General features: G+C 37.0%; 4 protein-coding genes and 1 non-coding gene across 5 annotated transcripts; 3 read left to right on the plus strand and 2 right to left on the minus strand.

The window, feature by feature from the left end:
- Nucleotides 1–307: 307 nt before the first annotated feature.
- On the plus strand, nt 308–3,270 carry LOC105967201 (aspartyl protease family protein At5g10770). Its single transcript, XM_012991795.2, has 2 exons — nt 308–862; nt 1,909–3,270. Exons 1-2 carry the CDS (start codon nt 664–666, stop codon nt 3,186–3,188), a joined length of 1,479 nt encoding a protein of 492 aa, XP_012847249.2. The 5' UTR covers nt 308–663; the 3' UTR covers nt 3,189–3,270.
- A 129-nt stretch (nt 3,271–3,399) lies between these two features.
- On the plus strand, nt 3,400–4,719 carry LOC105967005 (F-box protein At5g49610). The gene is made up of 2 exons (XM_012991569.2): nt 3,400–3,966; nt 4,059–4,719. Exons 1-2 carry the CDS (start codon nt 3,458–3,460, stop codon nt 4,663–4,665), a joined length of 1,116 nt encoding a protein of 371 aa, XP_012847023.2. The 5' UTR covers nt 3,400–3,457; the 3' UTR covers nt 4,666–4,719.
- A 531-nt stretch (nt 4,720–5,250) lies between these two features.
- Nucleotides 5,251–5,353, minus strand: LOC148770818 (U6 spliceosomal RNA). Its single transcript, XR_016031456.1, has one exon. It is a non-coding gene; the product is annotated as a U6 spliceosomal RNA (small nuclear RNA).
- Nucleotides 5,354–5,897: 544 nt separating this feature from the next.
- Nucleotides 5,898–8,776, plus strand: UBP22 (ubiquitin-specific protease 22). The gene is made up of 3 exons (XM_012991757.2): nt 5,898–7,004; nt 7,434–7,552; nt 7,672–8,776. The coding sequence occupies exons 1-3, from the start codon at nt 6,184–6,186 to the stop codon at nt 8,442–8,444; spliced, it is 1,713 nt and encodes a 570-aa protein (XP_012847211.2). The 5' UTR covers nt 5,898–6,183; the 3' UTR covers nt 8,445–8,776.
- On the minus strand, nt 8,681–10,502 carry LOC105967172 (mediator of RNA polymerase II transcription subunit). Its single transcript, XM_012991758.2, has 3 exons — nt 9,981–10,502; nt 9,515–9,613; nt 8,681–9,074 (listed from the first exon to the last, which is right to left on the minus strand). The coding sequence occupies exons 1-3, from the start codon at nt 10,404–10,406 to the stop codon at nt 8,976–8,978; spliced, it is 624 nt and encodes a 207-aa protein (XP_012847212.2). The 5' UTR covers nt 10,407–10,502; the 3' UTR covers nt 8,681–8,975.
- Nucleotides 10,503–12,954: the final 2,452 nt, after the last annotated feature.

A 12,954-nucleotide genomic window follows, 5' to 3' on the forward strand; every position in this document is an offset into this window, starting at 1 on the left:
GAAATATACAAAATAAAAGGATTTTTTTTCTTTCAAAATAGGGTAATATTGAATATTTAGATCACACATTTTACATATTGGCCTTCCTTTCCCACGTGGAACAATTTTTTTAACTAGAAGAGACATATATATTTAAGAGCATGATTATTAAAATAGTACAATTTATAAGATTTTCTGAATATATATTTATTTTGAGAATAAAATTTAGAATTGTGCTAGAATATAAGTTTTTAATTACAAACACCAGTTAAATACGACAGTTTCTCATACTACCAATACATTTACATCTTATCATATAACACTCTCGTTTGGTTGTAGATTTTCTATGCAATATATATCTTTTGTTAAAGAAATTTTTGCTACATAAAAATACGATTTAAGATTCTTTACGAGTTATAATTCGCAATTTTGACAAAACAATTTTTCGATTTGGTTTACAAGACTTATTAAATTATTCTACAAAAATCCTCCTATGTTTTCAACAAGAAAAGGAGACAAAAATTTCCATGGTGGGGTGACGTGGAATCTTTAAAAAAAAAAATCTATATATATGCATGCCGATGAATTTGCAATAATCCCACAATACATAAGTCAAGAAACACAAAAACTTTCTTATTACAAAAAAAAAAAAAAAAAAAAAAAAGTAATTAATAATATTGAGTGATGGCCTGCAGTCTCATGAGTTATTCATTAATGGTGATAATATTTTTGGTGTATTCTTCTTCTTCTTTTTTATTCATTTCTTCGGAAGCAAGAAAAGATAGTGCTTCTGCTGCTGCTGCCATTGAAATCCATTACCACACTCTTGAAATCAGCTCTCTTTTGCCAGCCTCTGTCTGCACTCCTTCCACCAAATTCAAAGGTTTTTAATTTATTCTCTCTCTCTCTCTCTCTCTCTCTCTCTCTCTCTCTCTCTCTCTCTCTCTCTCTCTCTCTCTCTCTCTCTCTCTCTCTCTCTCTCTCTCTCTCTCTCTCTCTCTCTCTCTCTCTCTCTCTCTCTCTCTCTCTCTCTCTCTCTCTCTCTCTGTAGCATTTTTTCATGGTTCATTGTTCATTAATTAGTTATCTGATACAGATGACTTAATTATTTTCATGTTTTCTAATTAAAACTGTCTGATTAGTGTCTCTATAAATTAATTAGCAAGTTCAAAAGTTTTCAGACAAAAGGAAATATAATGCATGTTTCATATATCTTTGCTTTTGATTTGATGACAATTATTGCTACCTAATTTTTTTGCATTATTTGGAGTTAAGTTAAGCAAAATAAGAGAAACATTTAAAAGTGTTGCACAGCTGTATTCAGTATCAAGTTATGCTTTTTTCTTCATCCAATAATTAAACAAAACTTATAGGAAGATTATATTACGAAAAAACCCCTCATATTTGGATAATTACAATCACTTCCATCAACTATGAATCTTCTTATATGTCTATCCTTATGGTGTCAAATTTAACAAAATCTTCTAGATTCCGTGGAATGTTCTCTCTAGTTTGTACTCGTTTCTGCAAAAATGTCGTTTCTGATGCACCACAATCTGATATTTACAAGCTAAGAGACACACACATCTTATGATTATTTTACTGCAAAATGTGGAGCTCGAATGAGATAAAACGGGTACAAAATTGAGAATATTCCATATAACCTAGAAGATTCCACTAAATTTAACACCACAAGAGTATACCTGTAAGAAAATTTGAGGGGTGATTGTAATTACTTAAAACATGAGGGATTTTTTTCGTAATTTAACCTTACATTGGCCGTAGCCTTAATTTATCCTTTTTTAAGTGTTTCATTGTGACATTTTTTGATTGCACTAAGAAAACAAAAGCATATAACAATTTCAAGAAATCCCAAGAAATTAAAAAATAAAAAGAAGTATCTAATTGATCAAAAAAAACTTGAATCAGGTTCCAACAAGAGACAATCAACATTGGAAGTTCTCCACCAGCATGGCCCATGCTCACGTGGCCCAAACAACCCCTCCGCCGCCACATCACCGCCGCCGCTACTAAGCGAAATCCTCTCCCACGACCAAATCCGAGTCGACAAAATCAACGCCCGAATCAAACAAACCTCGTACACGAAAAACCAAATCAAGGGCAAAAAGGTAAATCTCCCCGTCCAATCCGGCCGGTCACTCGGCTCGGGAAATTACATTGTTACCCTCGGCCTCGGCACACCCCAAAAAACCCTATCCCTCATATTCGACACAGGCAGCGATCTGACGTGGACTCAATGCCAGCCGTGCGTCAAATCTTGCTACCAACAGCAAGATCCGATTTTTAACCCTTCCGACTCAACTTCATACTCCAATGTATCTTGCAACTCGCCTCAATGCTCTCAGCTCTCTGCCGCCACCGGAAACAGCCCCGGCTGCACCAATGCCGCCACATGCGTGTACGGCATTCAATACGGCGATCAATCCTTCTCTGTTGGATTCTTCAGCAAAGACAAACTAACCATAGCACCGAACGAGGTTTTCCAAGCTTTCCTATTCGGATGCGGCCAAAACAACCAGGGGCTTTTCGGTAATACCGCAGGGCTATTAGGACTCGGAAGGGATAAACTATCGATTATTTCACAAACGGCACAAAAGTACGGCAAATACTTCTCGTACTGCCTCCCCTCAACTTCGAGCTCCACCGGCCACTTGACACTCGGCAAAACCGGAAATTCAAGAAACGTCAAATTCACCCCTTTCGCCACTAACCAACAAGGGAGTTCGTTCTACTTTATCGACATTGTATCGATAAGCGTGGGAGGGCGCCAGCTGGCGATCAGCGGATCGGTTTTCAAGGCGGGTGGGACCATTATAGACTCGGGGACGGTGATCTCGCGGATCCCGCCTACCGCGTACAGCGCACTGAGCGGTGCGTTCAAGAAGATGATGGCCAAGTACAAGCGAGCACCGGCTTATTCGATACTGGACACGTGCTACGATCTGAGCGGCTACACGAGCGTGACTGTGCCGACCGTGTCTTTTACATTCGGAGGCAATGTGAGGGTCGACTTGGATCCATCGGGGATAATTGTGGCGGTCGGTGGGACCCGCGTGTGCCTGGCATTTGCAGGGAATAGCGACGATGGTGACGTGGGCATATTCGGGAACAGTCAGCAGAAGACATTGGAGGTGGTGTACGATGTTGCTGGAGGGAATCTTGGATTTGGATCTGCTGGATGTAAATAGATAAACAGATTAATTATGAGAAATTAAATAATGTATGGATGTTTTAAATTAAGTTAAATCAGCAACAAAATCCTAAACCAAATACAAGACTGTTTCCATTCAAAATTCAAATTAATTCCTTTTACTTCGAGACTCTGTTTCACGCACAACTAAACGACCTTCTATATAAACCCCATTCTCTCTCTCCTCTTTTTCACCATCCAAAAGCAGAATCAATCTAAAAAAAAAAAAAAATTCAAGAATATTTATCAATATTAAAATCCCAAAAGATGGGAAAATCATCGTCCGAAAAACTTCCAACCGACATAGTATTCGACATTATAAGTCGAACAACGTCGTTGCAAACATTGGACACATGCAAGTCCGTGTGCAAAGAATGGAAACAGCTTATCTACGAATCGAGTTTCATGCCTCTTTACTGCCAAAATACAAACAACTTGTACGGATATTTCGTCCAAGACGTTCGAAAGTCCAACTACGTATCAATGTTTGAGTGCCTCGATAATAATAATAATAATAAACTACCGTTTTTAAGGTTGCCTGAGAATACGAGGATATTGGCCTCATGCAATCAAGGGATTTTATGTTGTCTGAAAAAAAGGAACTCTAACGATTATCAGTACTGCGTCTGCAAACCGGCTACTCAACAATGGCAAGATTTGCCCAAACCTCGACTTGATGATTGCACAACTACCGTTTCGATGGCAATCATGGTTCTCGGGTCGACTCCTCTGCGCTACAAGATTGTCCGATTATCGCGGGATGGCAGTATTAAAGAGTACGTTCTATATATTTTTACCTATTGTTTCGATTTTTTTAATTCTTCGCTGTTATAATTTCATTAATCTTTTTTTTTTTAAAATTCTTTAGGTCTGAGTACTGCACATACTACTGCGAGATATTCGATTCAGAAACACGGGCATGGAGGAAAATACAAGACGTAAACTTGCCGTACCCCGAGTTAATACGCGACTCAGCCCAACCTGTCTCGATCAACAACTCGATCCACTGGCTGACAAACGATAACAACATCCTTAAATTTAACCTAGTACAAGAATCTTTCCATATATTCACTTTGCCAGAACACTTGCACAACACCGACAACAACAGATTATCGAACAAGTTGGTGGAGTACGAGGGAAGGCTCGGATTGGTTTGCACTACCCAAGAAGAAGATAGCAACAACAGCGTTAATATGGAAATATGGTTAACCGACGAAGAAAACGAGTCGAAGATCAATTGGAGGACCAATAGTAAAAAGGTACTTATAAACGACATGGTTGAAAGATATGCTAATCCAGCTGGTATGTACAATGCCGGTATTCTATTCCTGAAGGCTGCTGACGAAGTCGTGTTTTACAAAATTCAAGATCGAAGTTTGATCAATAAGGTGAAGTTGGATAGGCTTAGAGATGCGCGCGAGGTTTTTCAGTTTAGGTCTGATTTCGAGCCCGTTGATTTTGGGAGGGTTAATTAGTTGATTTTAGAACATGTAATATATTTATATTAGTACATTCAATAATTACCCTAATTAATTTCAGAGACAACATTCTTGATTTTCTATTTCTTGTATCGCTACGCAGTCGAATCAAATTAGAGATAATTTCCATGACAAATAAGGTTTATCGGGAATAGTAAAGTCGAACGCAAGACTAAAACTCGGTAGAAATTAAAACAAACATCAAAACAACAACATAGACCAGAGTTCATCCAAGGACTAGACAAAATGAAAACCAATGTACCAACATGTGATAACTTAAAATAACCATACTTCTATTCGAAAATATTACCATTATTTCTTGCCCTAATGAGAGCATTAAACGGTTTGATTTTGATGCAAAATCACGAAAATTAATATTTTTTTGAACATTCAAATCTGTGTTTATTTATAAGTATCAAGAAATAGTTCATGTAAAATTGCTTCATTGGTTTTTTGAATAGTCAAGCCAAAAAAAAAAAAGAAGAAATTGTATACTATATAAGCACACGATTTTTGCAAAGAATTATAGAAAATTTCAATTCAAAACATTGTTATGTAAAATTGGGGGAAAAGAGAAAAAAAAAAAATTTGGACCATTTCTCGATTTATGCGTGTCATCCTTGCGCAGGGGCCATGCTAATCTTCTCTGTATCGTTCCAATTTTATCGGATGTCCCCGAAGGGACAATCCATACTTACTATGCAGAATTATATAAAGTACAAATAAATGCTTTGTTTTCTCGATGTGGGAGAATAATGAATACAAGAGATGCGGGCCTCGTTGGTTTTTGTATTTGGGCCTTATTTCTTATTTGGGCTTTTTATTTTTGTGTTCTTTTCCAAGCCCGAAAAGGAAATTAATTAAACTACATTTATTTCGGCAATAAAACTCAAGAAATTATCCTTTTAATTAATTAATTAATAATTATCGAAATATCACGTATATGATTTCTTTTACACCTAAGGTAATATAAAATCGGTATTACAAAAAGAAAAAAAAAAATCATCATCACGCATTGAGCAAAAAATAGTTTTCAAAACAAAAAAAAAAAAAAAAAAAAAAAAAAGGCTGAGCAATTTTCTTTAGGAATGTAATTAACATATATACCCGCCTGGAATTTGATGTGGGGTCCACGAATATCCAATGGCCCAATCTAATCACCAAAAATCAACGGCTGAGATCTGTCCAGCAAAGTAGGGTGGGATTGAACAGATTGTTCTGTAGTCAGCAGCCACACCAGAAAACATGAGTCGGTCTCCTTCCTTCAACCTTTTGCCACCACTCTTCACTTTCATTTCTTCCAAAAAAAAAAAAAAATTTAATAAATTAAAAAAAAAAAAAAAAAATTAATCCATTAATACAACTTCAAAATCATTTTTAAGTCAACCCTAAATACCTCATCAGATCAACACGGTTCTTGATTTTTCAGTGTCTGATTAAATCTTCACCATTCTTTCCACAATCCAGTTTCCCTATTTGATAAATAAAGATTCAATTTTTATTTTTTGATTGATCATGTCAGCAAGAAATTCTTCCTACACAATCCCTAACCAATGCAAGCATCTGCTTAATTACAAGTCCAAACACGGCGTAACGGGTTACAATTCGATCAAAGATTTACTGAAATTCAGCCCATACGGCGGCGCAAAGATCGACAAGTGCGAATCAGAGATGCCCAGATGCAGTGTCTGTCCTAGCCACCACCACCACCACCGCCGCCACCACCGCCGCGGTGGCAGATTCTTCATGTGTTTGATCTGTTCCTCAGTGATATGTTGTAAAACCCCCCAATCAGATCACACCCTTTTGCACAGTGAATCGTTACCCGGCCACGATATATATATCGATATCGAAAGGGCCGAGCTTTACTGCAGCGTGTGCTGCGATCAAATCTACGATCCCGAATTCGACAATGCGGTTGTGAGCAAACAGTTGATGGGATTGCCAAGAATCGGAAACGGGCTTTCGGGAAACGGTGAATCGAGGTTTAGTAAGAGGAAAAGATTGGATTTTGGAGGTGGCGGTGGCGGATTCGATTCGGAAAATGAGAGGAGATCGGTTGTTTTGAGGTGGAAGAAGAAATCGAAGTCGTGTGTTCCGTTGGGGTTGAGGGGTTTGAATAATCTCGGCAGCACTTGTTTTATGAATTCCGTGTTGCAGGCGTTGATTCATGCCCCGCCTTTGAGGGATTACTTTCTTAGCGATCAGCATAGTCACGAGAGCTGCAGGAAAAGCTCCGACGATCGATTGTGTTTGCCTTGCGACGTAGATGTTATTTTTTCGGCTGTTTTTTCGGGTGAAAAGGCGCCTTATAGTCCTGCTAAGTTTCTTTACAGGTTGGTTAATCTCGTTGAATCGGGTATTTTTTGCACGTATTATTTATCGTTTGTTGGTTATTACCGATTTATCGATTGTTGTTGTTTGGAGAATGGAGGATTTCAGTTATTGCTTTCTTGTTTGAAGTGAAAGATAGGTCTATGGAATGATGAGGCTTAATCGTCTTTTTAATTACGAATGTTCGTGTAAAAATCGAAAAATTAGTGGCACCTATGTATTTCCGTAATTCTGAGAAAAATCATATTTAGATTAATTTTGTGTTATTGCTTTTGTTGCTTGAAAGATGTGTTTATGGGATGATGATTTGGCTTAAATCGTCTTTTTATTGCGAACGTTGTATAAAGATCGAAAAATTAGTGACACCTGAGCATTTCCGTATTGTAAAATCGTATTTAGGTTTAATTTTGAATTGTATTATTCATTTTCAGCTGGTGGCAGCATTCGGAGAATCTTGCTAGTTACGAGCAGCAAGATGCGCACGAGTTCTTTATTTCAGTGCTCGATGGGATTCACAAAAAATTGGGCAAAGCTAGTCTGGCATTTAAAGGTAACCGAGTATAGTTTAAATAGTTTGATTTAATTCAAATGTTCATATGAGTCGAAAGATTCGATTAATCTAACAATTTTCACTGATTAAAATAAAAATGTTTACTCTCTCTCTCACAGAAAACGAGGATTGCCAGTGTATTGCTCATAGGGTTTTCTCGGGGCTGTTAAGATCCGACGTCACTTGTACATCATGTGGATTTACTTCCTCAACTTACGATCCATTTCTCGACATTTCTCTCGACTTAAACACGGGCCCCACCGATATACCCACAAAGGCAAAGAAAATGACCGAAAAGCCCTCAGCAGAATCCTCTCTCGCAGGTTGCTTAGAACTCTTCACCAGACCGGAAAAGTTAGGATCAGACCAAAAGCTATACTGCGAAAACTGTCAGCAAAAACAAGATTCTTTAAAGCAAATGTCCCTCAGGAAACTTCCACTGGTATTATGCTTGCACATAAAAAGATTTGAGCATTCTTCAATTCGAAAAATGTCGAGAAAAATCGACCGCCATTTGCAGTTCCCATTCTCCTTGGACATGAGGCCTTATTTATCCTCTTCGATAGTGAAAAAAAGATTCGGGAATAGAATATTCTCCTTCGAGGGCGAGGAAACGGATATTCCGACAGAGTACGAGGTTTTTGCTGTGGTGACTCATTCTGGGATGTTGGAATCCGGACATTACGTGACTTACTTACGTTTGAGGAACCGGTGGTACAAATGTGACGACGCTTGGATAAACGAAGTGGACGAAGAGGTCGTCAGAGCATTGCAGTGCTACTTGATTTTCTACGTGCAGAAAGTGTTGTACCATAAAGGGATCGAGGATGTTAGCTGTCAGCCTCTATCGGTGCTAAAAGACCCTTTTGTCCCTATAGCTGGCTGTTGCTAGATTTACGGTTTCTTGAGGTGAAACACGCGTGGAAGCTTTCTTAGCTGCTTTGGAGATTGGCGAGGGTGAATTGGGTATTTTCCCCAGCCGAGTGGATTGAATTGAATCGGTCGAGAACAGATTCGCGGATATAAAAATTGGATGAGGGGAGAGTACTTGAAAAGACGAAATCGCCCTTGGAAGTGTGTGGTTTGAGTTTCTTGTTTCTTGGCTTCTCAGCCTTTTTCGTATCGGTATTTTGCTGAGAATTGAAGCTAATAATAATATATGGATGGATCACTGTTTTGACAACATTTAAATTTTGCACAAAATCAAAATCGAAATTGTTACAAGTTCGTATCGCGACAAGGAAAGGAAAAGCAACAACAATAAATTATGAACTTTTAAGAGGAATCAAATAGCTTCATCCTCGACTCCCTAAAACACGAAAAATTGCAAAGAGTAACGAGTTTTTTTTTTCCGAATTGAGGTATATTCTATTTGTTCCATACCTTGTGCAAATATCTAACTTGCATGAATAGTAAATTAGCCTCATACTGCACAGGGACTTTGCCATGTAGATATATCAGCCAAAAGATCACGAAGCTGATCTATCAAGATCTTGATTTGTTTGTTCTTTTCTCCGACTTCCTGCAAATTTAAACCACAATGGATAATCAGTGGATACTTTCCGCACGTAAAACGCTTCGTGTGCACAAATCTATGAATTACAAAACAAAAACAAAAAACCAGATCGCAATGAAGAAGAAGAAGAAAAAGAACACTATAACTCGTTTTTAACACATTATCGCATCCTTGTAACAGTTTGTCATAAGTATATCAGAATCTACAATAAATAAGCAGCCAGTTATGTCTACGACACGACAAAGTAAAGTTCGCCCCGCGTCCCTCGTTACAACAGTTTACGACCGATCTCGAATTTCAATTTCAAGATTCCTTTTTTTTTTTTTTTCAATTTCAATTTCACATACGAAATCCGGACCTATTCGTTCCGTAACAGCAAAAGAAATGAAGCAACGAACTAGGGACCATTACAAAATATATGCAAATGCGAAATTAAGTGATAGTACCTTTCTTAAGATAGAGTGCTGCTCTTCAAGCTGCTCTATTTCCGTTTGATCAGTCAGAGATACTGAAGCACTCGTCGGAACCATTTCGGGTACTTTAGCCTACTTTAATCGGGAAAAAAAAACGATCGTTTCTTACTGATAATGGAGAGATACTATTATATGAAATAAAATGGTGTGTTATTTTGCAGAAGCATTCATATTATCACATTCGAAAAACAGATATAACGATATACGAACTCAAAACAATTCATCGTTTTGGATATAAACATCAAATGAAAAGATCTTGTAAACACACACACACACACACACACACAGAGGAAGAACTTCAATTGACAATTGAATTGAAATAAGATACCATATTTCCATGTAGGAAGATATTTAAAATAGTTTTTTTTTTTCAGGAATTGTAACATAAAATCAGAGGGTACAAGCACAAAAGCACGACGTACAACTAACAAAAGCATACCTTCTGCGCAGCCGAGATTGCGGTGAGGACAGACCGCAGTGAAGCGACGGAGGACTTGTACTGCAGCCTAGCCTCGTCGAGGGCGCCACCGCCGATGTCAAAGCTGTTGTGATTTTGAGGATGAGACTGAGAGGCGGAGGCGGAGGAAGAAGCGGAGGAGGAGTCCGACAATACGTCGCCGTTGCCCACACTAGCGGAGGCGCCGCCGCCGCCGAGGTGAGTAGTGATGGGATTGGCGGCGGTGGAGGTGGTGGACCAGAGGCTAGGGTTGCAGAGCTCGTCGTTCATGGCGGAGAGGATTAAGAAGGCGGCATCGATAGTTTCCTCAAGGTGATTTTGGCCTTCAACGGCGAGTTCTTGGGTGGTTTTGGTGGTGTAATTGCCGGAGGTGGGAGAGGAACTCAGATTCGAGGGCTTCTCTTCCATTTCGTTAGGCGGAGGAAAGAGGGAACGGCCGCCGGCGAATCTCAGCTTTTAACTACGCTTTTTCCTCTCACCAGATACAAAATTCATTCATTATATTATATATATAGTTTTTAAAAAAAAAATTAAAATAAATTAATTGTATAAGGATTTTAAATTATTGGAAAAATAATATATATGTTATAGAATATAACTATTACTATATAATAATTGAACCGAATTGCGAAATAGTTACTGACAGAGCAAAGTATTTGCAAAAGTAATATTAATAGAGAATAGTGTAAAACATCATTCGCTGAAAATCATTGGGTACGTTTGGTTCTATTTCTAAACTCACTTTTCAGTTTTATACTATACATAAAACCGGGATTATATTTGTTTGAGGATTTTCACTTGGAAATTCCTATTTTTCTTAACATTTTTTCCAATAGAAATACACTATTCATCTTTTCCCACTTTTCAAACCTATAATAATACCTACTAACATATTTCTCTCTCATCCCACTTTACACACTCTCTCTCATCCACTTTACATACTCTCTCTCATCCACGTGTATAATTTTTTCTTTATTTGGTTTTTTTATTTTCTCCCATTACACTTATCTTTAATTAATACACATTAATATCCACAACAAATATTCAACAACCCCACCTTTCTCCTCTTTTTCCCGTACGTTTCCATTCTCTTTTTTTACTTTTCCCAAATTCTCTCTCCTCTACTCTCTCTCATCTATGATTAATATGACCCTTGTCTTCTCCCTCACCCTCCACTCTCTCTCTGTAAAAACCCTCCATTTTCTCTATGTACTATAATTTGTAATCTTCTTCCTCACAAAGAGCTGCTTTAGAAGGAAAAAAAGGAATAAAATTCAACGCACTATTTCACGGCTGCAATAAACTTGAACACGACGGCTAGCTTTAAGGACGAATCTTCCGGCGAAAACAACGTCCCCTCTCCGACATCGAAGAAATTCAAGGTACGTTTGATGTATTTGTATAATTTTTTAAATGTACTCATATTTATACAAAATCTTTAGTACCTGCCAATTTTTTTATACTAAATCTGAAGGTCTATAAATTTTGTAAAATATGATTGAATGGTTAGAGTAACGTGAGTTGGGTTGAAAAGCAGTAATTTGTACAATGTTTCTGGTTGGTTTTTGCTCTTTCTCTACGGATTAAAATATTTTATATTTTTTTCCTGTGTTTTGTGATGCGTTTGAAAAAAATTAATTTTAGATGAGTGGAAAGGGAAAGTTGGGTGATGGAGGTAGCATGTTCGACGATAACATCGACAAACCATGTCGAACTCGGAAAGATGATGCTTCTTGGGATCTACGTACAATAGGAACCTTTTTGGAACTAATGCATAGTCAATTTGAAAAAGGCCAGTTCTTATCTTCTACGTTTAGTGATCAGATCTATAAAGGAATTGCTGCAGAAATGTTTGTAAAACATAGGAAGGAGTACACAGTTACTCAACTTAAGGGTAAAGCATGTAGGCTAAGAGTGCTTTGGCGGAAATTTCATGATTTGATCACAAAAAAAACTGGATTTGGGTGGGATCCTCTCACGTGTACCGCCATTATTTGGAGCTATTATTTGGAAGTAATGACGATTTCAATGTTCCGCCAGTGAAGAAACTCTTTGCAGGAACCAAAGCAGGACATGGATCAAACGCAACTAAAATAGGACAAGGCTCCAAGACACGAAAAACGGGAAGTGGCTTTAATGCAAATGATCCGGTTGAGATCTCGGACTCTTCCACAGATAAATATGCAAGAAACACAATGAAGATTCGCAAAGGCACACGAACTGAAGAAATGAAAGTGCAATATACTCCTGCTCACGAAATTCTTTCAGATAGGGAGTCTCGTTTCACTGGACCTGTTTTCACCCCTGAAGGAACATTTACGATGCCTACATTGAGCGAGCAATCCACGGGAGCGTCAACTCCCAAGTTGCCATTTTGGGAACTGTGATTATGTTAATGAACGACTTGGGTTACTCCACGACTTACTAATATTATATATTATTCCGTATTGTATTGTATATGTAATGTACTTATTATGTATCACTTTTTACTTGATCCGACAAATAGTGGCGGATTATCAAGTAATTTTGCGGCTTGTATTACAATTCGACTTTTAGACCTAACTAATGTTGTGCATTTGTGTTTTTTTTTATAACTAGAAACTTGCTTGATTCATCTGTCATTTGTACAATTAGAACTTTTGATGATGATGATGATAATAATGACAATAATAATGATAATGATAATGATAATGATAATAATAATAATAATAATGATGATGATGATAATAATAATAATAATAATAATAATAATAATAATAATAATAATAATAATAATAATAATAATAATAATAATAATAATAATAATAATAATAATAATAATAATAATAATAATAATAATAATAATAATAATAATAATAATAATAATAATAATAATAATAATAATAATAATAATAATAATAATAATAATAATAATAATAATAATAATAATAATAATAATAATAATAATAATAATAAT

This window comes from Erythranthe guttata, chromosome 5, assembly GCF_056151865.1.
Source record: "Erythranthe guttata isolate IM_541 chromosome 5, IM_541, whole genome shotgun sequence".
Classification (NCBI taxonomy): domain Eukaryota; kingdom Viridiplantae; phylum Streptophyta; class Magnoliopsida; order Lamiales; family Phrymaceae; genus Erythranthe; species Erythranthe guttata.

Bases quoted from the DNA above. Each gene is read 5' to 3' on its own strand.
- LOC105967005 (XM_012991569.2), top strand. From the start codon at position 3,458: ATGGGAAAATCATCGTCCGAAAAACTTCCAACCGACATAGTATTCGAC. The intron at 3,967-4,058 runs GTACGTTCTATA...AAAATTCTTTAG, and splicing joins CGGGATGGCAGTATTAAAGA to GTCTGAGTACTGCACATACT.
- LOC105967201 (XM_012991795.2), top strand. From the start codon at position 664: ATGGCCTGCAGTCTCATGAGTTATTCATTAATGGTGATAATATTTTTG. The intron at 863-1,908 runs GTTTTTAATTTA...AACTTGAATCAG, and splicing joins TCCTTCCACCAAATTCAAAG to GTTCCAACAAGAGACAATCA.
- UBP22 (XM_012991757.2), top strand. From the start codon at position 6,184: ATGTCAGCAAGAAATTCTTCCTACACAATCCCTAACCAATGCAAGCAT. The intron at 7,005-7,433 runs GTTGGTTAATCT...ATTCATTTTCAG, and splicing joins CCTGCTAAGTTTCTTTACAG to CTGGTGGCAGCATTCGGAGA. The intron at 7,553-7,671 runs GTAACCGAGTAT...TCTCTCTCACAG, and splicing joins AGCTAGTCTGGCATTTAAAG to AAAACGAGGATTGCCAGTGT.
- LOC105967172 (XM_012991758.2), bottom strand. From the start codon at position 10,406: ATGGAAGAGAAGCCCTCGAATCTGAGTTCCTCTCCCACCTCCGGCAAT. The intron at 9,614-9,980 runs GTATGCTTTTGT...CGATTAAAGTAG, and splicing joins CAATCTCGGCTGCGCAGAAG to GCTAAAGTACCCGAAATGGT. The intron at 9,075-9,514 runs GTACTATCACTT...TTAAATTTGCAG, and splicing joins AGCACTCTATCTTAAGAAAG to GAAGTCGGAGAAAAGAACAA.